This window comes from Dermochelys coriacea, chromosome 2 (assembly GCF_009764565.3).
Source record: "Dermochelys coriacea isolate rDerCor1 chromosome 2, rDerCor1.pri.v4, whole genome shotgun sequence".
Classification (NCBI taxonomy): Eukaryota; Metazoa; Chordata; order Testudines; family Dermochelyidae; genus Dermochelys; species Dermochelys coriacea.
Window position 1 is genome coordinate 109527135 of NC_050069.1, and position 26371 is coordinate 109553505.

The window sequence follows — 26371 nt, forward strand, 5'->3', positions numbered from 1 at the left end:
AAAATCAGCCGGGTGCTTGCAATGTTATATGGCAGTAAAAGAAAGTAAATTAAATTATGTGCAGCATACACAGTCATCACCAATAGTTTCTCCCTCTCTCATGGCAGTTGAGACACCATACTCAGGAATACTGCTTAACATTTTTTTTTTTCAAAAACTAAGTGAAACACAGACAATTGCAAGAAAACTAAATTAACCCTTATTGTCTGAGGCAAATTATCTGCATTTAAGTAACGCTGATAATTTTGTGAGGCAGATACTGTAGTTCAGAAGGGTTGTGTTCTACGTGGAAGGATTTAATTTGCAAGCAAATACTTAAAAACAAATTCCATAAACAAACTGCATATATTTAAGATTGAAGTGCTATGAGTCTAAACATGAGAGGCAAAAGCTCCTTCTGAATCAAAATCTTTCTTGCCTTTTTTCTATTCTTTTTTAACAAAGACTTTGCCAAATTGCATTGTCCAGAAGGGCTATCTGAAAGATTACTGGAAATCATCAGTTTTTGTGTGTATCCATGTACACAAATATTCATTAAATATTTTTAAATTCATTTATGGTATTTTGACAGCTACAACACACCACAATGCAGAATCCCCATTAATGAATCTAGATCGGGGTCTCAAACACAAATGACCATGAGGACCACATGAGGACTAGTACATTGGACCAAGGGCCGCACCACTGACCACCCCCCTGCCGCTGCCCCGGCCCTGCCCCCACTCCACTCCTTCCGTGAGACCCTGCCCCGCCTCTTCCCACCCCTTCCTTGCCCCCATTCCACCCCCTTCCTTGAAATCCCCACCCCAACTCTGCCCCCTCCCTGCCCCCAGGGGGTGCAGAAGAAGTGCAGGGTGTGGCAGGGGGCTCAGGGCAGGGGTTTGGGGTGCAGGAGGGGTGTGGGGTGCAGGAGGGGGTCGGGTGAGGATGGGGCAGGGGGTCAGTGTGCAGGGTGCAGCAGGCGGCTCAGGGCAGGGGGTTGCGGTGCAGGAGGGGTGCATGGTGTGGCGGGGGTTCAGGGAAGGGGGTCGGAGTATGGGGTGCAGCAGGGGGTTCAGGGCAGGGGGTTGGGGTGCAGGAAGGGTGTAGGATGTGGCAGGGAGCTCAGGGCAGGGGGTTGGGGTGCAGCAGGGGGCTTAGGACAGGGGGTTGGGATGCAGGAGGGGTGTGGGGTGCAGCAGGGAGCTCAGGGCAGGGGGTTGCGGTGCAGAAGGGGTGCGGGGTGTGGCGGGGGGGTCAGGGAAGGGGGTGGATTATGGGGTGCAGCAGGGGGTTCAGGGCAGGGGGTCAGGGTGCAGTAGGGGTGTGGGGTGTGGCGGGGGCTCAGGGCAGGGGGTTTGGGTGCAGCAGGAGGCTTAGGGCAGGGGGTCAGGGTGCAGCAGGGGGCTCAGGGGAGGGGGTTTGGCTGCAGGAGAGGTTCGGGGGGGTGGGTACTGCTCTGCCCTGCCCCCGCGCCGCTCTGGGAAGCGGTCGGGACCGGGGGCGGTGGGAGGGCATGGGGCTCTGTGTGTTGCCCTAGCCGCTCCTCCAGGTACCTCCCCCGAAGCTCCCATTGGCCGTGTGTTTGAGACCCCGATCTAGATAGTTGTACTCCTCTTGGCAGGCAGCATTTTTTCCTTTGCCTGTCTTTTGAACTGTAGCACTTTTACTGTTGGACTGGTTTAGGGATATTACCAGAAAGTAAAGAGAAAATTATTGAGATTTTAATTTTGTTTGTTTATTATTTACAGTACCTGCTCGTAGAACTGATTGTGAGCAACATAAAACTGGGAATCAAAAGATTCTTCTGTTACTAGAACTCTCTGTCTCTCGCCAACCTGGAAAATAGAAAGGTAAGAAGTGAGTCGGAGAGTAAAACCCCATAAAATACTCCTTGAAGGAAGATGCTCCAGAAACTTCCTCTTGAATTTAACAGAGGAAATTTTGGCTAATTTAGCAGCTAAAACAAGAAAATAAAATGAATTAAACTGCCTGTAAGATAATATTGACTATTTGATTACATGAAATTAACATAGTTTGAAATTGCATGGTGGTAATTTCATTTTGTTCAAATGTGAAACTTCAATGCAAAAAGTCAATCCAATTTTTTCCCCTTATTATGAATAGGGTGTCAGAAATTAAAATATTTTAGATATACACCTTTGTCCACAACCCCACAAAAGCAAACAAAGCCCCAGCATCTTTCTGTATTATTTGCAATAATTTTTAAAAATGAGCTAGTCACAGGCTGCTGTCAGATCCAAATTTGCAGAAATTTCATGACACAATGAAATAGTAATAACCATCTGTGAGTGATGAGTAACTGTGATACTGTGGAAAACCTCCAGATATAGAAGGATAAAACAAGTCCATTCACCCTTTCACATTTTTCAGAATTCTTTAACCACATTTTCTGCACAAGACAGCGTGTAAACAAAAATGGTTTATTCCTTCACAGCCCATCTTCCTCCTCCCTCCTCAGCGATATCACAATGCTGCATTTGTGACATCACATTCGTTCCCATGGCAATAGGTCTAGTCATCACAGATTTTCAATCCTGGATTAAGAAGACTGACTATGAGGAGGAAATCTTTTAACAACACACACAGATTCAATAACATTCAAGGGAGTACGAACACAGGACAAAAAAGCTATAACATATTTATTATCTCCAAACGTGGTCCATTGTGAATAATATCTTTTAAAAGGCACCAATCATATTTTATGACATTGCCAAAAAGTTGAGCATGGAGAATCAAATGTATTTAGAGATAGGCCTGAGTAATCAAGTACAGATCAAGACCTGAATTTTCTTAAAGTTCAGAGATGTTTGAATGAGTGGTTTTGGTTTGATGCATTCTTATGCTGCTTTAAGAAGTTTAGATCTGGACTTTTCCCTAGCTCAGGGATATTCATATCCACATTTTTAGCTTGGGCCAATTGTAGCTGAACGTTTTATCTGAACGTAGACTGGATTTTTTCTGACTTGTTTGACAAATGCATTCTTCAAATTACAGCTTCTCAGCAAACTGAATTTGTTTATTGCTTTTATTCTTATCCCCCATTTAGAGACTCGTCAACATGTCCTAGCTTTTAAGCATTTAGTATATGTAAACAAAACTCCATTAAAGAGCACCTGTCATTTAAAAAAAGAAAAATCACTTCAACCACATCTGAGACATGGCTGTTACACAGAAACTGTGAGGTCCTATGAAACAATCACTCTGAGAAAGCTAGGAAGACCCAGATGAACTGATTGCATTTACACAGTTCAAGTAGTAAGTAGTGAAGAAAAAACACACTAACCATAATGTTTGGATCTTCTTTAAAAATTAGTAGAAATAACCATGGATTAAGAGCTGGTAGAGACTTGGATAAAGAGACTCCTACAGGGAGAAAACTGTGCTTGTTTGCACACATTTTAATGTTTGAGAGTTATTTATAACACAGTTTAAGTATCTATCAATGGTTCTCAGAGAATTCTGTAATTACAAATAATGATAGAATTAAAGTTTTAGTAAAACAGATCTAATGTAACAATACTATGTCCCCAAATTTTCCATGCTATTTTTCTCTCAGTATAACAATTATCCAATTCAAATCCCCAGAGGGGTTTTGCAAGTGCATGTCTAAAGGCCACTAGAAACAACTGTCAGTGTAATAAGATTGTAGGGAACACTTCCCCTGAGAGAGCTTTCTGCTTACATAAGAATGGCCATACTGGATCAGATCAAAGGTCCATCTAGCCCAGTATCCAGTCTTCTGTTGGTGAGCAATGTCAGGTGCCCCAGAGGGAATGAACAGAACCAAGCAATCATCAAGTGATCCATCCTGTCACCCGTTCCCAGCTTCTGGCAAACAGAGGCTAGGGACAACATCCCTGCCCATCCTGGCTAATAGCCATTGATGGACCTATCCTCCATGAATGTATCTAGTTCTTTTTTGAACCCTGTTATAGTCTTGGCCTTCACAACATCCTCTGGCAAAGAGTTCCACAGGTTGACTGTGCGTTGTATGAAGAAACAGGGCTTTGGAATGGAGCCTGGAGCAGCTCCGGAGCAGTGAAGCTGCAGGTTTTTGCCTGGAGCTGGAGCGGAGCAAGCTCCAAAGCTCTGTGAAGAAATACTTCCTTTTGTTTGTTTTAAACCTGCTGCCTATTAATTTCATTGGGTGACCCCTAGTTCTTGTGTTATGAGAAGGAATACATAACACTACCTTATTTACTTTCTCCACACCAGTCATGATTTTATAGACCTCTATCAAATCCCCCCTTTGTCGTCTCTGAAAAGTCCCAATCTTATTAATCTCTCCTTATACAGAAGCTGCTCCATACCCTGAATCATTTTTCTTGCCCTTTTTTGGTACTTTTTCCAATTTGAATATATCTTTTTTGAGATAGGGAGACCACATCTGCACACAGTATTCAAGATGTGGATGTACCATGGGTTTATATAGAGGCAATATGATATTTGCTGTCTTATTTATCTATCCCTTTCTTAATGATTCCCAACATTCTGTTCGCTTTTTTGACTGCTACTGCACATTGAGTGGATGTTTTCAGAGAACTATCCACAATGACTCTAAGATCTCTCTCGAGTGGTAACAACTAATTTAGATCTCATCGTTTTATATGTGTAGTTGGGATTATAGTTTTGAGTGTGTTTTACTTTGCCATTATCAACATTGAATTTCATCTGCCATTTTGTTGCCCACTCACCCAGTTTTTGAAATCCCTTTGTAGCTCTTCGCAGTCTGCTTTGCACTCAACTATCTTGAGTAGTTTTGTATCATCTGCAAATTTTGCCACCTCACTGTTTACCCCTTTCTCCAGATCATTATGAATATGTTGAGTAGTACGACCAGATCCCCTGGGGACTCTACTATTTAACTCTCTCCATTCTGAAAACTGATCATTTATTCCTACCCTTTGTTTCCTATCTTTTAACTAGTTGCTGATCCATCAGAGGACCTTCCCTCTTATCCCTCGACAGCTTACTTTGTTTAAGAGCCTTTGGTGAGGTACCTTGTCAAAGGCTTTCTGAAAATCTAAGTACACTATATCCCTGTTGTCCACATGCTTGTTGACCCCCTCAAAGAATTCTAATAGATTGGTGAGGCAGATTTCCCTTTACAAAAACCATGTTGATTATTCCCCAACAAATAATGTTCATCTATGTGTCTGACAGCTCTGTTCTTTACTATTATTTCAACCAGTTTGCCCAGAAGTTAGGCTTACCGGCCTGTAATTGCCAGGATCACCTCTGGAGCCCTTTTTAAAAATTGGCGTCACATTAGGTATCCTCCAGTCATTTGGTACATAAGCTGTTGTTTCCATGAAATTTCTGGCAATGAATTTTAATATCCCAGGGGAATTCAGAATGGGTTTGCAGTACTACAGCAGGAAGTGGGCCCATGGTACATCATTTTGCAAAGAGTGGGAGAAAGCTTCAGACCAGCAGTACTCATTTTTGGGGCAATACTTTGCCATTGTATGGCTATGAAAAAGGTAAAAAATGACCAATCACTCATGTCCTAACATTGTACTGCAATGTTTACCAACATTGTAATTTACCGTCAAAATATACTGATACATCACCACAGCAACATCAACCTACTCCAACTTCAGTTGGATATTGGGAGTTCTAGTCCAATCGCTTAACGTTCTCTGTACTGTCTCACATATGTCAGGTGGTTTAGTAAGCATTCTGCTTTCTTAGGTCCAAGACAAGGCTGAGCTGAAGGAGTTCCAGCTGGAGCTATATGAATGCTGCTTCTGGGACCCCCTTATCTATCTCGAGACAGTGAGGTGGACAGGTGCAGTGTAAAAAGGACAGGTTTCAGAGTAGCAGCCGTGTTAGTCTGTATTCGCAAAAAGAAAAGGAGTACTTGTGGCACCTTAAAGACTAACAAATTTATTAGAGCATAAGCTTTCGTGAGCTACAGCTCACTTCATCGGATGCATTTGGTGGAAAAAACAGAGGAGAGATTTATATACACACACAGAGAACATGAAACAATGGGTTTATCATACACACTGTAAGGAGAGTGATCACTTAAGATAAGCCATCACCAGCAGCGGGGGGGGGGGGGGGGAGGGGGAGGAGGAAAACCTTTCATGGTGACAAGCAAGGTAGGCTAATTCCAGCAGTTAACAAGAATATCAGAGGAACAGTGGGGGGTGGTGTGGGAGGGAGAAATACCATGGGGAAATAGGTTTCAGAGTAGCAGCCGTGTTAGTCTGTATTCGCAAAAAGAAAAGGAGTACTTGTGGCACCTTAGAGACTAACAAATTTATTAGAGCATAAGCTTTCGTGAGCTACAGCTCACTTCATCGGATGCATTTGGTGGAAAAAACAGAGGAGAGATTTATATACACACACACAGAGAACATGAAACAATGGGTTTATCATACACACTGTAAGGAGAGTGATCACTTAAGATAAGCCATCACCAACAGCAGGGGGGGGAAGGAGGAAAACCTTTCATGGTGACAAGCAGGTAGGCTAATTCCAGCAGTTAACAAGAATATCAGAGGAACAGTGGGGGGTGGGGTGGGAGGGAGAAATACCATGGGGAAATAGTTTTACTTTGTGTAATGACTCATCCATTCCCAGTCTCTATTCAAGCCTAAGTTAATTGTATCCAGTTTGCAAATTAATTCCAATTCAGCAGTCTCTCGTTGGAGTCTGTTTTTGAAGCTTTTTTGTTGAAGTATAGCCACTCTTAGGTCTGTGATCGAGTGACCAGAGAGATTGAAGTGTTCTCCAACTGGTTTTTGAATGTTATAATTCTTGACGTCTGATTTGTGTCCATTCATTCTTTTACGTAGAGACTGTCCAGTTTGGCCAATGTACATGGCAGAGGGGCATTGCTGGCACATGATGGCATATATCACATTGGTAGATGCACAGGTGAACGAGCCTCTGATGGTGTGGCTGATGTGATTAGGCCCTATGATGGTATCCCCTGAATAGATATGTGGACAGAGTTGGCAACGGGCTTTGTTGCAAGGATAGGTTCCTGGGTTAGTGGTTCTGTTGTGTGGTGTGTGGTTGCTGGTGAGTATTTGCTTCAGATTGGGGGGCATTAGGGAACGAGAGCTGAGGAAGCGTTGTTCTAAGTCAGCCATAAAAATGTTGGCCCCTGCCCCTACTCTACTTGCGCTACATTGATGACATCTTCATCATCTGGACCCATGGAAAAGAAGCTCTTGAGGAATTCCACCATGATTTCAACAATTTCCATCCCACCATCAACCTCAGCCTGGACCAGTCCACACAAGAGATCCACTTCCTGGACACTACGGTGCTAATAAGCGATGGTCACATAAACACCACCCTATATCGGAAACCTACTGACCGCTATTCCTACCTACATGCCTCTAGCTTTCATCCAGATCATACCACTCGATCCATTGTCTACAGCCAAGCGCTACGATATAACCGCATTTGCTCCAACCCCTCAGACAGAGACAAACACCTACAAGATCTCTATCATGCATTCCTACAACTACAGTACCCACCTGCTGAAGTGAAGAAACAGATTGACAGAGCCAGAAGAGTACCCAGAAGTCACCTACTACAGGACAGGCCCAACAAAGAAAACAACAGAACGCCACTAGCCATCACCTTCAGCCCCCAACTAAAACCCCTCCAACGCATCATCAAGGATCTACAACCTATCCTGAAGGACGAGCCATCGCTCTCTCAGATCTTGGGAGACAGACCAGTCCTTGCTTACAGACAGCCCCCCAATCTGAAGCAAATACTCACCAGCAACCACACACCACACAACAGAACCACTAACCCAGGAACCTATCCTTGCAACAAAGCCCGTTGCCAACTCTGTCCACATATCTATTCAGGGGATACCATCATAGGGCCTAATCACATCAGCCACACCATCAGAGGCTCGTTCACCTGTGCATCTACCAATGTGATATATGCCATCATGTGCCAGCAATGCCCCTCTGCCATGTACATTGGCCAAACTGGACAGTCTCTACGTAAAAGAATGAACGGACACAAATCAGACGTCAAGAATTATAACATTCAAAAACCAGTTGGAGAACACTTCAATCTCTCTGGTCACTCGATCACAGACCTAAGAGTGGCTATACTTCAACAAAAAAGCTTCAAAAACAGACTCCAACGAGAGACTGCTGAATTGGAATTAATTTGCAAACTGGATACAATTAACTTAGGCTTGAATAGAGACTGGGAATGGATGAGTCATTACACAAAGTAAAACTATTTCCCCATGGTATTTCTCCCTCCCACCCCACCCCCCACTGTTCCTCTGATATTCTTGTTAACTGCTGGAATTAGCCTACCTGCTTGTCACCATGAAAGGTTTTCCTCCTTCCCCCCCCTGCTGTTGGTGATGGCTTATCTTAAGTGATCACTCTCCTTACAGTGTGTATGATAAACCCATTGTTTCATGTTCTCTGTGTGTGTGTATATAAATCTCTCCTCTGTTTTTTCCACCAAATGCATCCGATGAAGTGAGCTGTAGCTCACGAAAGCTTATGCTCTAATAAATTTGTTAGTCTCTAAGGTGCCACAAGTACTCCTTTTCTTTTTGTAAAAAGGACAGCAGCAGAAGAGAAATTGGACAAGAGACTAATATATGTGAATAACATCAGCCCAAAGGAAAGCCAAAGCCTTCAGGATGGCAGCTGTTGTTTGACTGGGCGATTTCTTGGGAATAAATGCAGAGGAATGAAGGAACTGAAAGTCATCTTTGTTGCTGAAATTAAAAATGGCTATGTTAACAGATAAATCAACTTAAACATTAGACATTGTTAGTTGGAGGGGACAAAAGCATCACTATTCATATGTGAAAAATAATTGTAGAGAACACAAAGTTTTTGATCATTTAAGTAGAGAACACAATAGTTTTGGTAATTTGAAATGAGCCGTGGCTTTTTCATACATGCATTGCCAGCTGTTCTGACCAAGGCCTTCAGGAGGATACATGGGCACAAAGAACATAGGCCCCTTTGATCCACTGGGTAGTCACAGACTTAATACATTCAAAATTCTAGTGAACATGGGGAAAAGAGGAGAAAATACAAAGTTGTATTTAATCAATTATATTACTGGGCATATGGGAACTACAACAAATGACAAAAAATGAGCACAGTGTATTCTAATTACAATAAAGGAGAAATAAGTGGCAGAGTGTAGCTAGCAAAACAAACTTGTCCATCAGACTGCGATTACGCAGTTTTACCCCTCCTTTGAAAGAGTTAAATATGTGGATAACAAGTCAGAAGTCATAATAGTCATCTTTGCTGTCTTTTCACATATGTACCCATAAATGAAAACTAGTATTTTTATTATTGTTTTTCTCCTCTTGTCTATTTTCAAAAGTGTATGTGAAAGCTGACTTCTGAAGTCTAGCAAATGACTCTGCAACTTACTCAGGAACAATTCTTACCCAATATTTGGAACTAAATGGAGGACTGCCCTGGAGTTTTGGCTTAGAAAGAGTCTAGGAATCTTACTGGAGCAGGATTTCACTGTTTCCTGCAGACAGTTTGAAAAATAGCAACAGCAGCAGCAGCAGACTTGCCACACATCTTGTGTAAGACAAATGCTAATTTCTCAATTACACTGTATGCAATGAGAGTTCGACAAGCACTACTGCTCCAGTCCCCTCCTACACACAACAGTTGCCAGGCAGTTTATAAACAGGTAACATAACAGGTAACCAAATTATTTCAATAAACTTGTGTATCATTTTTGTTCATCCTACAATAAATTATGACACAATAATTTTGTAACTAAGCTTTTCCTTTTTTGAATATCATAAAATGCATTTTTTTCAGCTGACAGATTTTCTAAAATGAAAAAATGGTGGGAAATGTCAAATATCTTTTTTGGCTTTAGTCAGATTAGTTTTTATCAAAGCTGCTCAGAATATGTTAAATACAAGGTTCTGACCTTAAACTATGAAAACATATTTCTAGTGTCACTGCAAAAGACTGACCCCATATACCCCTTTAGACTAATTACTGCAGTGTAATGTCACCAATGAACCATTGTAATTACCCTTGGGAAAAAAAGTATGGTCCTATTCTTATTTAGTTAATGAAAATTATAACCTTTCTATTTTGATTAATCACTCACAACAGCCAAAGCATGTGATGCATGCTCTTCAGGGAATACAGTAATTTTCCTGACTGTTTATGCATTCTTCTTTTCTCAGGCTCATGGAAAGCTGCGCTTCTTTGGGGGTGGGGATGTTTAAACAGCCTCTCTGGGCTAAAAATAGTTTTTAGAAAGATTTTAAGAACACTTGCATTTCTGTACGTTTTACAATGCTGTCATAAAACAAGGCCTTATAATATACTGCACAGTAAGTTATCGATAGCCGTCTCCAGTGACTTACACTGACAAAATCTTGATAGGATTCAATCCAATTTCCGCTGAAGTCAGTGAATGTCACTCTGTTGACTTCAGTGGAGGTTGGATCAGGCCCTTTGATCCCAAAAATTACAGAGCAATGGTTTTGACAGAGTTTAGACCCCACAGAAAAAAACAGTTTCCTTTCTATATAGTATTTTGAAATACTAACAGTCAACAGAAATTCTACTGCAAGCTTTTGTTGCGCTAACCGAATATTCTGATAAATAGATGCATGAATATTTTTAAGCCCTCTTTACCAGAAAGCCTAAACTAAGGTCCGGTATACGTGGGGGGCGAGGGGTGTATCTAAGTTACGTAACTTCAGCTATGTGAATAATGTAGCTGAAGTTGACGTACTTAGATCTACTTACCATGGTATCTTCATTGTGGTAGGTCAACTGCTGACGCTGTCCTGTCAAAAGGAAAAGGAGTACTTGTGGCACCTTAGAGACTAACAAATTTATTTGAGCATAAGCTTTCGTGAGCTACAGCTCACTTCATCGGATGCATTTTCTTTTTGCGAATACAGACTAACATGGCTGCTACTCTGAAACCTGTCCTGTCAACTCTGCCTATGCTTCTCGCTCTGGTGGAGTACCAGAGTCGACGGGAGAGTGCTTGGTGGTCGATTTATCTCGTCTTTACTAGACATGATAAATCGAACCCCGCTCGATCGATCGCTCTAGAGGTGAATGTAGACATGCCCTAATTTAAGCAACCGATAGTTTAGAATGCCCCTTCTTTTGCATGTAAATTGTTCTAACGTCTCAATATTTAAATAATTAATAAATATTTTAATAACAATGTGAATGAAAAAGAGCATTCTTACGTTCCATCCTCTAAATCGTTTTTCATATTACTGTATCTACTTCTTAGGGGCCAAAATTATCTTTAGCCATCAGAGACCAAATTTCGCAAGAACTATAATTAAGCATTTTGTGGCAATCATTTAAGCATCTTAAGTGCTCACTCTTCGCATTACAGCAGGTGGAGGGCAGGGTGACAAGAGGGAGCGCAGCTGTGTACACAGAGCTCTGAGGAATGAAGGCAACATGTCAAAGATTTCTTAACAATTTCTCTCCAAAGAAATATGTGACCAAACATATTAAGTTCCTTTTTCCTTCAGTCCATGTTTCCCCCACACTCTCTCTACTGCCATCCTCTGTTTTGTGCAATCCAATGCTGCTTCTCCAGGTGGTACGATATCAACATCTCCATTTATAAAGCTGGTACCAGAACCTCCAACAGAGACCATCAGTGTTTTTCCTAGGGCTTTTCAACACACAATTTTTGTACTGCTTTAACTATCCCAGTTTGAAAGTGGAATAGGTCAAGTGGTGCAATCCCCTAGCGTGGATGCAATTATATTAGTATAAAGATGCTTATAGCAGTATAACTAATACCATATGGGAAGGGAAATAAACTATACAAGTATAAGGCACCTTTTTATCAATATAACTGTGGGGGCTGTACAAATGTGACTATTTTGAGAAAATCACACCCCTCACCAACATAGTTAAATTAGTACAAAAACTGTGTATAAATCTGACATGAACAACAGGTGTCTACTCCCTCCCTTTCAGAACTCTTATAAGATGACCTCCATCTTGCTGGGATGAGGGTGTGGGGGAGGTGTTATCAATGCTGGCCACTTCCAGATGGCAGAATGGATGGATTTCCCCGTTGCTGTTTTCTACATATATTTGTATTATAAATTATATTTGCATAATATATTATTAACAAAATATTAACCCCACATAGGACTTTGCATCTTCAGAATCATGCAAACATTAACCTATTAATTCTAGCAACACTTCTATGATCCATTTTATAATTGAAGAAACAGACAGAGATTAAGTGAAACTTCCAAGGCCTCACAGTGAATAAGTGTTAGAATCAAGACCAGAACTCAGGAATTTCCTAGTCCTGTACATCAGGGTGGCCAACCTGTGGCTCCAGAGCCACATGTGGCTCTTCAGAAGTTAATATGCTGCTCCTTGTATATGCACCAACTCCGGGGCTGGAGCTACAGGCGCCAACTTTCCAATGTGCTAGGGAGTGCTCACTGCTCAACCCCTGACTCTGCAACAGGCCCTGCCCCCACTCCACCCCTGCCCGCTCCCTCCCCTGAGCCTGCTATGCCCTTGCTCTTCCCCCTCTGAACCTCCTGCATGCCACCAAACAGCTGATCGGGAGGTACAGTGAGGGAGGGGAAGGGACTGCCAGTGGGCAGGAGGTGCTGGGAGCGGGGGCGGGTGCACGGAGCTGATGTACTACTGTGGCTCTTTGGCAATGTACATTGGTAAATTCTGGCTCCTTCTCAGGCTCAGGTTGGCCACCCCTGCCATACATAGTCCTCCAGATCATGCTGCCTTATGTACTAAACCAACAATTTAATTATTGAGGAAAACAGACTACCAATCTTTTAAACAGAGAATGAAAGCTGTATTTTGAAGCAAATTTCAAATAAAGCTATTGCATGCATTTAAAAAACAAAACAGAGACACTGGACACTACTGAGCTCACCAAACTAATTAGATCATTTTGGCAGCTTAGCCCCAGCAGTGCTAAATACTGCCTTTTATGCTTTACATCAGTTAGTGATTTTTCCTTACTTACATTTTTCAGGTTGTTTGCTATTTTGATAAGAGCTTTGGGCACAGTCAAGGTACCAGTTCTCATTAGGACAAGCTAGAATCCCAAGCACAAAGCAGTCAAACTTTACCAAACTTTCATATTTTATTTCATTGTAAATTCAAATGAACAAAATTAACATGCTTAGGATTCAAAAATAAGGCACTTTTAGACTAGCTTTATTTGACTGATCAGCCTCTAAATGTTAAATTGCAATGATTTTATTTTCTGTGACGTGTATATACACTTTACACACATGCTACACATACTATGCCTCTTACCACTACACTATTTAAGAGTTTAAAACAGGTCTATGCAACAGATGCACGCAGTATAAACCTCCATCTTTCAACCCTTTGCCAGCCTGGCTTGAGGATGAGCAAGCAGGAAGGATTAGGTATAAGTTAAAGATAGACAGCTCTAATAGTATCTAATTAGCACAACAAAAGAAGGTGCCTCAGTTGTTCAGCAGTGGGCAATGCATCTCATTAAACACAACTCAACAAGAATTATTTGGTCCCCTTATGAATACTTTTGGCACAGCTACCAGAGAGCGAGAGAGAGAGAGCGAGAGAGAGAGATGGAGCTAGAGTGCATCTGCTTTCTTGGCCCAGTACTCCAGCTTCAGGGTAAATAGCCAGCTTCTATTACTGTGCACCTGCATCTGACTGCTTCATTTAGACTTGGTCTCCTGCTGTGAAAATGTAGCTTCTTCAAGCACATACAAGCCCTGCCATTCACTTCACATGAAAATTATATTCAGAGATATCAGCGGTGACCTAAAAACGACAACCGGTCCTCAAAGTAACTGTTTCCTTTTAAATTCTGTAAGTTTATATTTTGCTCTCTTTCCTTTTCATTGCTCCTCTGTTCTAAAAGGGAATCAGAATTTTAGTTTATTTTTTTATCATTTCTGTCAAATTACATTTTCAGGTCTAATTAACCTTATAAGAAATTATCATATGAAAAAAAGTCCTCAGAGATGTGGAATTTACTCTGGTCTGTCTTGTTCAGTTCACTCTGTTGTAAGCCCGACCTGTGTGGTTAAAGATCAGGACTGGGAGGCAGGAGATCTGGGTTCTGTTTCTAGCTCTGCCACTGACTTGCTATGGTCTTTGGGTAGATTAGATATCCTCTCCACACCTCAGTTTCCACATGTGTAAAGATGGATCATAATATTTCTACAGCTCAGAGAGTATAGTGAATATTAACTCATGAAAGTTGTTACAGAAATACAAAGTATTATGTTTAGAACATCCACTCTCTGACTCCTCAGCCATTTCTTTAATGTAATTCTGATTAAAACCACTACCTAATTTCTTCATGTCATCTGACAAAAGACACCAAACTATGCACAAATCTCTGCAGAGGAAGTATACATGAAAGAAAAGGGAAGGAACTTAAGTAGGTGTTATGTGGTTCTGCATTTCTTTCTCGCCGCCCTTCATGCTTGAAATTTGGATGCATGATTCACAAACCGAAACATCAGACATGAAAAAGATGTGCGTTGGTAAATGGGTTGCCTTTGAGGAAATGTCAGTTTTGTGATCAAAACTAAGTACAGAAAACCTTCCATTTCTGGTGATTTCCAGGGACATAATATGGAGTTTTAAACGAATCCTTGTAAAATATTAGCAAATTACACCCATACTCCAACTTCACCATGCATTCCAACTGTATGGTGAACACAGATTTTATTTTGTGGGTTCTTTCAATCTTTTTTTAAAAAACCTCCGACCTCTGGTGAAATGAGCCTACCAAGCTTAGAGATATTTCAGACTTTTAAAACACTATATCCTTTTAACTTCCCCTTATTAAAATATTTTAAACTATTCACGTTCATGGCTAGTATTAGTGAATGCAATTCTTTAAGATGTGCTACATATTCTAGAGGTGATGTAAGTACTATATGATGTGGCAGTTGCTAAAGCAACTATACTCAGTCTTGTTTTATTGAATTCTTTTGTTAACAGCTTCACAACACATAAAAAAGTTGGTAGACAAGAACTTAGGTATCTTCATTTTAGCAAATTCCATGTTTTACATCAGGAGCAAGGTTCTCATACTGAAGCCTTGTTTATACTATGTAAATAAACCAATGTCTACAGTGAAGCCCTACAGCTGTGCCATTGTCACGTTTAAAGTTTAGACATAGTCAGCCTTAATGTAGACACAGCTTCAGTGCAACAGAGACAGGAAAACAAGCTCGTTAACTTTCAGATGATGGAAAGCAGGGAAAGTGCAAAGGTCGGGGAGGCTAGATAGGAGAATGCATAGACCACAATAATGGAGCACCTTCATTTCTATTGACTTAAGAAAAGAGACACCAGGAACCAGTAAACAATAGTTTGATGTGATGAAAGGGTAGAAAAATTATATCTCCATTTTAGGTGAAAATTCCTACCTGCCCATGGAAAAGAGAGGAACAGAGCAAAATGGATAACATGGAAAGAAAAACTTTTTTTTAAAGGCAAAATTTGCTGAGAATCCACTTATTCAGCATATTAGAAGTTGGAAAAATACCACTAAAAAATTAACATCAACTAATTTCTCCAATAAGTATTTTAATGGCTTTAAAAATAGGAAATTGCAACACTGCCTGAAAGAGTTAAAATGTATAAATATTTATCAGCCCTCTTTTCAAAAGGATAAGTAGAACTCCCTTTAAATACATGAATCCAAGACTGCTAATACAAACATCAGAACATGGTCAGAGGGTGATAATGTTAATGAAGATATGGTAATATGATTTTATTTTATTTTATTTTAAAGGCAGCTTATAGATGATCAAAAATTAGACACTGGAGGGTTTGGTTTTTCCCACCCTTTCCTCAGGTATGTTAAGACCTTAGAACAGTTGATGTTTTTGGAGGCATATGGTTGAATGATAGGAATATCACCAAGGGTTTACAGGGGGACCAAAGCGAAAGATTAATTAAAAGTGATAAATGTGATACGACTGCTTAATGTTATTTTGCAATAGCACATTCAATATAGCAGACCAGTGGCTATGCATTTTAACATCTTTTTTAAAACAAGCTGCCAGATTGTAGATGTTGACTTAATAGTTATTTGCAAATGAGCACCTCTTCATTAACATACCAGAATAATAATTCTGAACAATTCTGTTTTACCAAACAAAACATGTTAATCGTGGATTGGCTAAAGTTGAAAAATAATGATAAATAGTATGTCACTATTTTAAAAAGAAAAACAATGCACCGTAGTACATATTTACCTAATAATTAATTGTTGGTGCTTATAAAATGCTATTTTAAGATAAAGCTGAGATACCAGCAGACCAAAACTCATACAATGTGTGCATAGTTATCATACAAATCTCATTTATGTACCGTCATCAATCCTTAAGTACACTAAGCATTTTGCATATGTTAAACAGAATTATTTAGAACTTTGCTCACATTGTTATACTCTCAGTACTGAATATATCAAAATGATTACTATGTACAACATTTACCCACAATGCCTGCTTCATCCTATTCCATCTTCATAGTACACATTCCCTACCAGAAAAAAACAGTCAGTAGTTCAATAAGATCTATAAATAATTAACGCAGAAAGATAATATCTGATATTAGAGGTCATTTTAATCTAGTGGACAAAGATATAAGATCCAATGGCTGAAGGCTGAAATTATATGAATAAAAAAGAAGTATTTAACAGTGAGTATAATTATCTGCTGGAACACCCCTTCAAAGGATATGGGCGATTCTTCATCATATGAAGTCTTTCAAACAAAACTAGATGTCTTTCTAAAAGATGTACTACTTCAACCACAAGTCATTGGGCTTGATTCAGGAATTAGTGAGTGAAAATTCTATGGCCTGTGTTATGTAGGAAATCAGTCTAGCTGATCCTAATGGTCTCATATGACCTTAATGTTTATGAAAGGTTTCAAATCCAGTATTTAAAATGTTGGATAAATAATCAACTAAAATTTTTATTTGCCAGAAATATTTCGATGTTATAAATATAGATTAAAATCACAGTATCTAAGACAGGTCTTCGGTTTAGCAGGGAAGAAAGTCCCAAATATCAGAAAATACATAGTAGAAGAAAAATGCCTCTTCGTATGGAATGGGGCTAATCCATTTGTAGTGTTCTGCAATGCCATGTTGGGAGGAGCTGATTAAATTCTAGATTCCAGTGTCTCAGTTTGGTGGGCGGAAGTGGGAATTTGATGAGTGCCTTGTGTTGCTCAACATGCTCCTTTTAGCCAATAAAGGAGCAGTCCTATCTTTAAGTCTTACCCAATCATCCTCAGGGACTCATGCGTGGGAGTTGTTTATTTTTACATCTGTGACAGAAATACCACATACACACACCCAGAAGAAAGAAATATCATAGAAAACATTACGTCATTACATGTAACATCAATTCTATTCACGCAATGTCTTTTTGTCATTAATTTTAATTCATGAGTATGAAGAAAAAGTGCAATATAGATAATTAAAACACAAATGAAAACACCTCACACTCTTAAGAAATTAATTGATATGGTATGCCTGGGAGATGATGCTGATATATTTCCAAATCTACTTTCAATATTTTTATCCTACTATAGGAGGTGTCAGATGCTCAAAGTCAGATATGCACACATACCAGAAGTGCATGCAAATACCTGATTTGTGCATATATACCTGGTGTTTGTATTAATTCAACCTTGAAGATTTTGCCCAATATCAATAGTTCAGCGCTAAATAGTATTTTACTACTTGTTTAATCTTTTTCCTTTTTTCTATCACTTTTCCTTTCTTCAGAGCCTTATTTTTCGTTTAGTTTTTGGTAAAAAATTGAGGAAAGGAAAGCTTGATCAATAATAAACAGACTTTTTCCAAAGGGCAAACTCCTGAGACAGGACTATGGATCTGCTTTGTGAGCCTTCTGTGCATGGGGGAGAAGCCAATTGCTCCCATTGCTGAGTAATCAGTTCAGTACAAACCTGAAGTGCCAGTTTTACCTTATTCAGATGTTTTGATTATTAGGAAAAAAAGTGAAATTCATATTTAAGAAATGAAGTTTTTTTGGTTTCCGCTTTGACATTCAAACACTATAGCACTCTTTTGCACTGATCTCATGTACAACCAGCAAAGCTGAGAGAAACCATGTCAAAAAAAAAAGAAAAAAAAAAAAGCTATGCTGGTGGCTAAGTAATTGTTAACAGGAATCTAATCGTTGACCTTTTTAAACCATTTGTTGTGAGGCACAAATGGGCCACTCCAAAGTCTCCTTTGGTCATCTTATAGTTTAGCAACACAATATTAATATTCCAAAGCAATACAGTTCTGGACCAGATTACCACATAATCAGGCATTTGCCAAACCCCACAAAATATATTTCTTATTTTTATATGAGTAACAAAAAGTACACAATGTAATTTTTCTGGAAGAGGTGTTCTCTACTTCACTCCAAAATAATTACAGCATTGCAAGCAGGAAACAGGAAAGAAATAATAAATATGTAGCCTTTACACAGCATTTCCTGTCTGCAAATACTGTATATTCATTAATTCCCAACATATCCTTATGAAATGGGTAAATAAAGCAAAATTGTTGTCAAAATAATTGTAAGTGTGTGAGAGAGGAGTTTCAGTTGCTCTAAAAGTCCATTTTAATTTAAATTGATGTTTGTGGTGCAGCTCTGTGCAGCTGTGAGTCTACTTAGAACATTACAGTGTTTCACTTAAGGCAGCAGCAGCAGAGATCAGGAAGCCATCACAGAAAGGCAGCATGGGGCACGTGAACAGAGGCTCTATCAAAGCTTTACTAAGAAGAGATGAGAATGAAGCCCAAAGCAGCAGGCCCTCAAGCTCCTGAGCCCTGAGGAAACTCCTGCAGATTAGATCACCTTCTGCTCTAGAGGAGGGTTCATTCATTGGATTCACTGGGATTATCAACTCCCAAATCGCGGTTCAGTTGTTTTAAGGCTCTTCACCAGAACTGACTCTCTTCACTAAGGCTGAAGTGTAAGTGGCATCTCAGCTAGTGTCATGTGATAATTCATATGAAGATGTCACCTATTTTTTGTTTACTGATTACCTTGATCCGTTTCAACTATGTAAAATCTTCAGTTGCTGCTATGTGAAATTCAGTGTTTTTCATATGCAATTTTATCAGGGTAGGACATCCAGACAATGGTATTGAAGCTTTCTAGGCAGGCATATTGAAAAGGATACATATGAAGGACATTAGAGTTTCACAAAATTCAAATGCCTTTTTGGTGGCACAAAAAGACATGGTAGAAGGTGGAATTTAAGATGGAATCACGCAAATTGCCTAGGAATGACTAGACAGTTGAAAGTACCTCCCTTAACCACAGCACTAGCTTTTGAAATTAACAGCATTAGACCAATCTGATAGCCTTTTACTATTTCTCTAGATTTCTAGAAATTTTCTCTACTTCCACAAATCAGCAGAAAAAGTTAAAAAGCATCTTTTATTGTTTGTTCTTTCTAGATGAAAGCCACTAACCATAATCCAAAGGTCCTCAGATCTGAATTCCAAGCTTTTGGGATATAACTTGATTGCAAAGACATTAGTTCCCATCACCAACAAGGGAGTGAGAGAGTGCATACCAGATTGCTAATAGAGTATACAACAAAAAGTCCTCATATTAGCTTTGTTGAGTTTTAGGGCAAATTCTAATATCAGTCACCATAGTAAAGTCAGCCCAGGTGCTTAAGGACTGGCAAACCAAAACAATGCCAGCCATAGAGATAAATCTTAAGTCTAAATGGCCCTGATTAAAGGATGCTGTGTATTTAAAGAAACAATATGTGCCAAGCAAAAGTTGTTAGCCGTGTGATAAATCCATTCTTTTGAATACCAAAGATCAGTCCTTAATTTCAATTCCAACAGAAGTAATGTCAACAACTATGTGAAATTTACAGCATTTCTAACAACCATGGATTTCTCTCAGTGATGATCCAGATATGATGGTAACAGGAAAGGAGGCAGTGCTGCTCCCAGAAGTTAGGCAGATTGACAGAGAGTAGTGCTGGGTGAATATCAGATTTTTTGATTTACTGGTAATTCTGGAGGAAAAAATTGGTTCAACCCAAAGTGAATTGAAAAAGTCAACACAAATTTTATTTCATTCAACTTGAAACTAAACATTTCATTTCCAGGCATTTTAAATCTTTAAAAAAACAAAACAAAACCAAACCAAACAAAAACAGCTAGAAGGAGAAGGTGGTCGTGGTGCTTGTGCCGGCAATGCTGCCACCCCTTCCCTCCACACCTTATACCCAGTAGTCCCACAGTTAGAAAGCTCACCGGGATGTGGGAAACCCAGGTTCAGATTCCTGCTCTGGAGCAGAGACTTCTACCCAGGTCTCCCTCGTCCTGTGTGAGTGTCCTAACCACCAAACTATCAGCTATTGTAGGATAGACCTCTCTCAATCTCTCCTGTAGAAGCTCTGCTACTTTGTATGGATAATTAATTCACTGGAGCAGGAACTTGAACTTGGGTGTTCCACATGACATGCGAGTTCCCTAACTACCAGGCTATAGAGTTATTCTCTCTCACTCACTCTCTCTTCATGGCCCAATGATTATTCAACTATTTTATACAAAGTGGAATAGCTTCAACAGGAAAGAATGAGACACACCCATCCCAGAATACCTTAAGGCCCAGTGGTTATGGCATTCATCTATGACATGGGAATCTCATTCCTGCTCTAATCAATATTTAATTATTCATACAAAGTAAAACAGCTTCAGAGGCCCACCCAACAGGCTGGTGGTAAGGCAAATGGAATGTCCATAAAAGGCAGTGATAGGTAGAAACATGTCTCTTCTTGTTCTGCCCTCCATATCACTGCAATTTGAAGTGACTGCTGTTGCTATGTTAATATACAATTTATTGTTCAGTCACAGGATAGCATCTGTTTTGGTTGGTCCTGGCAAGATGGGCTACATTCCCCTTTGTTAACTGTTACAAAATAGGCATGGCTCAGCTTCACTAGAGAAAGAGAATAAATCTGCGGAGAAACCAGGACACAAAGCCATGTGAAAAAAACCCATTGAGTTTTAAACAAATGATGAACTTGGAGGGGAGGGTGTGCTGTTTCTTTCATACAAGGAAAGCAGCCCATTTTCAGCTTATTTATTTATTTATTTATTTTTGAGGAAGAGAATTGAGTGAGGAAGAAAAGCCAACTTAAAAGAAAAAAAAATCTACTGTGACATTCTGTACCTCAGAGTAGCACCCTGGAATCCACATATTCACCACTGACATATAATTATGATAAGTTTTGTGCAAAGTATGCCTTCTGAGATATCATTCTAAAAGTCTTGATATGTTGAACATTAATATCCTGTTGGATTGTTTGTGAAGTTCATTGTATGTGAAGTTATGACGTTTTGCTGTGTGTGTGTTATTGAAATATGTTGTGAGATTGGGAACACCCACAACCAGCCTTTTCAGGTACAATAATGGAGTAGCCAGACATGCTGATGGCCAATTAAAGGGAATCCGCTCTCCCAGCAGCCATCCCAGAAGACTTCTCAGAGAGAGCATGTAGACCGGGCTCTCAAACTCAATTTACCTTAGGGCCAGTGCCAGTTCTCAAATCCTCCCAGAGGGCCAATAATGTCACTCATGCCGCCCAGAACCCACTCCCCAAAACTCCGCCCCCCACGTGCCTTAGGCTATGGGAGGGAGTTTGGGTGGGGGAGGAGGTCTGGGGTAGAGGATTGGGGTGCCGGCTTTGGGAAGGAGTTTGGGGGCTGGGGAGTATGGGGAGGGGGTGCAGGTCTGGTAGGGAGTTGGGAGCTGGGGTGTGTGTGGGGAGGGGGAGGGGGTGCAGGCTCTGGGAGGGAGTTTGGGGGCAGAAGGGGGTATGTGGGGAGGGGGAGAGAGTGCAGGCTCTGAGAGGCGGTCGGGGGGTACGGCACTTACCTGGGCTCCAAGGCGGGGTGGGCTGGGGGGCCTCTGCGCGCTGCTGCCCACAGGCACTGGTACCACAGCTTCTTATTGGCTGCCAGGGCACTTGGGGCAGGGGCAGTGTGCGGAGGCACAGCCCCGGCCTGCCCTGGGGCTGCAGGGAGGGGCCAGCAGCCACTGGAGCTGCGCTTCTGGGGCCCCTGCAGGGAGCGCCCGGGGGGCAGCAGGTGGTGGCCAAGGGAGACACCCGGCCCCAAAACTGCTGGAGCCCCACGGGACACATTGGGGAGATTCACGGGCTGCAGATGGCCCATGGGCCGGGAGTTTGAGACCCCTGACATAGACAATTGACACTGCTTGACGAATGGGGATGGACCCCCACATCACAGGCATAGATCTTTCCAGCAAGCTAGAAGAAACTATAAAAGAGGGGAAGTGACATGATCACTTGATCTCTCCTCATCCCCATGCAACACCTGGAAGAAATGTCTGGAGGACAAAGACTGAACTGGGGAGGATAGTCACAGGCTGGAAATGAGTCCCAACCTGTGTGTTGAGGATCTGTAACCTGCTTGTATCATCTGCTTGATTCAAATCCTGTTTAGTTTGTAGAACTCAGACGGCAAATTTATTTTTGTTTCTTAAGTAAGCAATTTTGATCTCTACACGTACTACTTAGAATCACTTAAAATCTCTCTTTCTGTAGTTAATACATTTGTTTTATATTTTACCTAAAGAGTGTGTTTTGATTGAAGTGTTTGAGAAATTTCAGTTCAGTTTACAAAGGCTAGCATGTGTCCTCTCCAGATTGAGGGCGAACTGGGTAATGAATTTACGTTGTTTAGGCTTCTAACCGGTGCAAAACGGTACAGTTCTGGGGTTCAAGGCTCGGGGGAATTGACTGGAGCATCTCTATTGTTGGTTCATGAGTGGCTGGCAAAGCATTCATTTAATTCAGTTGGATGTGTCTCTGCCTATGGATGTCTGTAAATGGAGTACCTGCCAGAGCTTTATGGTTTAGCAACAGCATCACAGTGTGAGAGCAATACGCCGGGTTGGTGGGACAGAGGGCTCAGCAGTCCGACAGTCCAGGTTGTACCCCAGGAGCTCCATCACAGTAGTGGAGCAAGCAGGGTCAAATGCTCAGCTTGTTGTTCCGAGAGAGATTTGCACTTCACCCACTGGTGTAGAGATTTTAAGTGAGACTTTAAGTGTGGTGGCTGACAACAGTTAAAGAGAAGGTTACAAGTTTGTTATTTTCTATTTGCTTATTTAAGGAAAGGGAAGTAGGGACAGAAAAAGCAGAAAGATGAGTGAGAGTAATGCAGTTGCAAAGTTGGAACTGTACAGACTGCAGGTGGCAGAAAAATAGAAAGAACATCAGAGAATCTTGGAACTAAAGCACCTAGAGATAAGAGAGAAAGAGAGAGAAGCTGAAGCCCAGAAGTTAGCACATCAGCGGGCCCTGGAGCTAAAAGTCCAGGAAGCTGAGGAAAAAGAGAGAGAATGAAAGCACTTGGAAGAAATTGGACTTGCTAGAAAAGCAGAACCGAACCCAGCCTACACCACTGATTCCCACCTCTCCAAAAATCCACAAATGGGAACAATTGTGCCCTGCATACAAAGAGAGATGACATTGCAGAATATTTCACTACTTTTGCGAGATTGTGTGTGATTCATCAGATTCCTGATGGCAAGAGATTCCCCACTTTAGTTGCAAAGTTAACTCGTAAAGCTCTGAATATATTAAATGCAATTCCAATTCAGGATGCTTTAGATTATTGTAAATTCAAACAAACAGTTTTGAAATAATTTCAGATTACTCCTGAAACATATTGAGAGAAATTTAGAGATCTTAAGAGAGGTGCTGGTATGAGTAATGGGGATATGTAAACAAGATGAAAGATTTTATGGGAAAGTGGGTGAGGGTTTTACCCCTGAGGAAAAAAAGGAGTGTGACTGGGAGGCTGGGGACTCACCTCCCCAAAACCATTCCTCTAATCCTCATCCCACATCTCCTGTGAAAACAGAAGAACCCAAAAGGTGTTGTCACTGTAATTCTACTGATCATCTGAGGAATAAATGTCCTGTGCTGGGAGGAAGCAGGCAGCAAATAGCCAATATTAATGCTGTTGCTGAGCACAGAAGCTCCTCGGGTGCTTGTCACTTATCATATCGATTTTGTGAGATTAGCTCTGCAGAACCAGATATGGAACACAATAGGTTTGTCAGGATTAATGGCAGGGAATACTTACGACGGAAGGATAGAGGGGCTCCTATTTCTCTGGTTAAGTAGAGCATGACCCCAGATGCCAGCATATTACCTGGTCAAATGGCTGAAATTGTAGATGTGGACAGAACCAGATACACTGTGCCACTAGCTAGAACTCAGGTAGTGTGGGAAGATTTGGAAAATGTTTTGACTGTGGGGAAGATTGAACACCTCCTGGTTGACATGCTTCTTGGAAATGATTTTTTCCATGTAGCTCAGGTTGTTAAGATATTTGCCCACAGCAAGAAGGAGTATTATGCTGGGGACCCCTGAGGAAAAGAGTAAAGTCCTAAGAATGTGATAGAGTCTCTTTAATTCCCCTCACGGGCGACGCTAGGGAGGGGCAGGAATAGTCATGTGCCCCTCCCCAGGCACCTGGGGGGGCACATTCCAGAGGGGGCGTGGAGTTACAGCTGTGCTCAGGTACATGCCTCAGGTCAGGAGGAGTACCACCTTGCCTGTGCTCTGCATCTGCTTGCCCTGCCCTGGTAAGCTTCTTTCTTGCAGTGATGGGGCAAAATGAGAGGACTCAGGGGAGGGAGGGAGCAGGGGCTGCCGGTGACACTGGGGATGATCTGGGGGATGTGAAGGGGCAGCATAGGCCAGGGCTGGGAGTCTGGTGGCCACAGCAAGGAAACAGCCATGTGGCTGGCTGGATGGGCGTCTGTTTTTTTTTTTTTTAAAGATTGAAACAAAAGAAGCACTGAGTATCTCTCTGGCTTGTAGGAAGAGAGTGGGGTAGAGTCTCTGTATGTAGTGGTAACCCAGGGGTGAATGCTCACTCACTCCATTGCCCTCCCACCCAGAATCCCAGGTCAGAATTAAAATACCCTGGCTTTCCTCCCTCATATGATGAATCTCTTAGGATTAATTATGGTAGGACCACAATTCCCAGGGATTTTCTGTTCATGCCCTCATGTCTGCAGACAAGTGAACTTCACCTTGCTAAGGCCCCTACTACTGGGGTTGACTGAGTTCTCTGGGCTGGAGTGTATCTGCTTGAGCTCTCTGGTTGGATGTTCAAGTGATTTGAACTGGGACTTTCCAACATGCCCAGTGCCCCTTCCTTGTTTCCTTGCCCCTCTTCTGAATGGGCAGGTCTAAACTGGGAAAATAGGCAGTATTTAAAAACATGTTTGCTAACATGCTTGAACTATCACATTTTTCAGTACAACCTACAACCTAGTCTAGACAGGGTGGGTCAATGTCATATCCCCACATTCCATTCTTCCCTCAGGTATAGGCTTTAAAGAAGGAAATTGCTCAATTGTATAGTAAGCAGGGCTGTGGGTGTGTTTTCCAGCAACGTGTCTTTTGGTTTTTATTATTCAGCCTCTCTCACAGCCTTGAGACCCTAGGCTCCTCAGAGAGCCACAAACCCCTCTCCTGTTTTTTGCTGGGAGTGTGATTTATATCTAATGCTGGAAGAGCTGTGCAGCATGTTTAGCTGATGGCCTCCTTTTACGCTATGCCCTTAGCAGCACATTCGGAGGTGGCACCTCATTTCATATGTAAAGTCTTTTGATTGAAGAAGTTTGGACAGGTCAGGTGGTTTGTTTGCGTTAGCACTCTGGTTTCTGTAGGTCTACAGCATAAGTGCCCTATTCCCAGAGTAGCATTTTGGTGGTCTTGCTATGTAACAAGAGAGCCACTTCCAACTCACATTGGAAATACAGAAAATAGCACTGATGGCAATGTTTTCACTGAAAAGAGTTTGCCAAGAAAGGATAAGGACAAAGTGTTGTTAGCTGCTCTCTCCCACCAGGTGCAAAGTACACAACAGGTGTGCAGTAATCCTGAGTGTCACCTTACTGCACCCATCCCTACAGTGGCTGAGTGTTACATGGATACATACGTCAATATTATTTCTATTACAATATATGGATACCTAATAGGGGCTTATAAATTACAAGCTCTGAAAATACTGTATATAGAGTGGGATATTAGAAGGTGTGCTGTATTGCATAGAGTGTTGGGTTGGAAAGTATGGCATATTTTTGTGCAGTGGGGTATTGGAAGGTATGGCATATTATTGCATGTTGAAAGCTAGGGGTATAATTAATCTGTTGTAATTCCATTGACTGCAGTGAAATTACACCAGGGGTAAAATTGGCCTAGTAGATGTAATTCTTTTTCTGTATTGCTGCAAAAATATCTTATGGCTTA

The 26371-nt window shown here is 41.2% G+C and overlaps 1 protein-coding gene across 1 annotated transcript in view; it reads right to left on the reverse strand.

Moving 5' to 3' along the window:
• CDKAL1 (CDK5 regulatory subunit associated protein 1 like 1) overlaps window positions 1–26371 on the reverse strand; it is a 618432-nt gene that overhangs the window by 35046 nt on the left and 557015 nt on the right. The window contains 1 exon segment of the mRNA XM_043508315.1: window positions 1734–1817. Coding sequence (XP_043364250.1) covers window positions 1734–1817 — 84 coding nt within the window.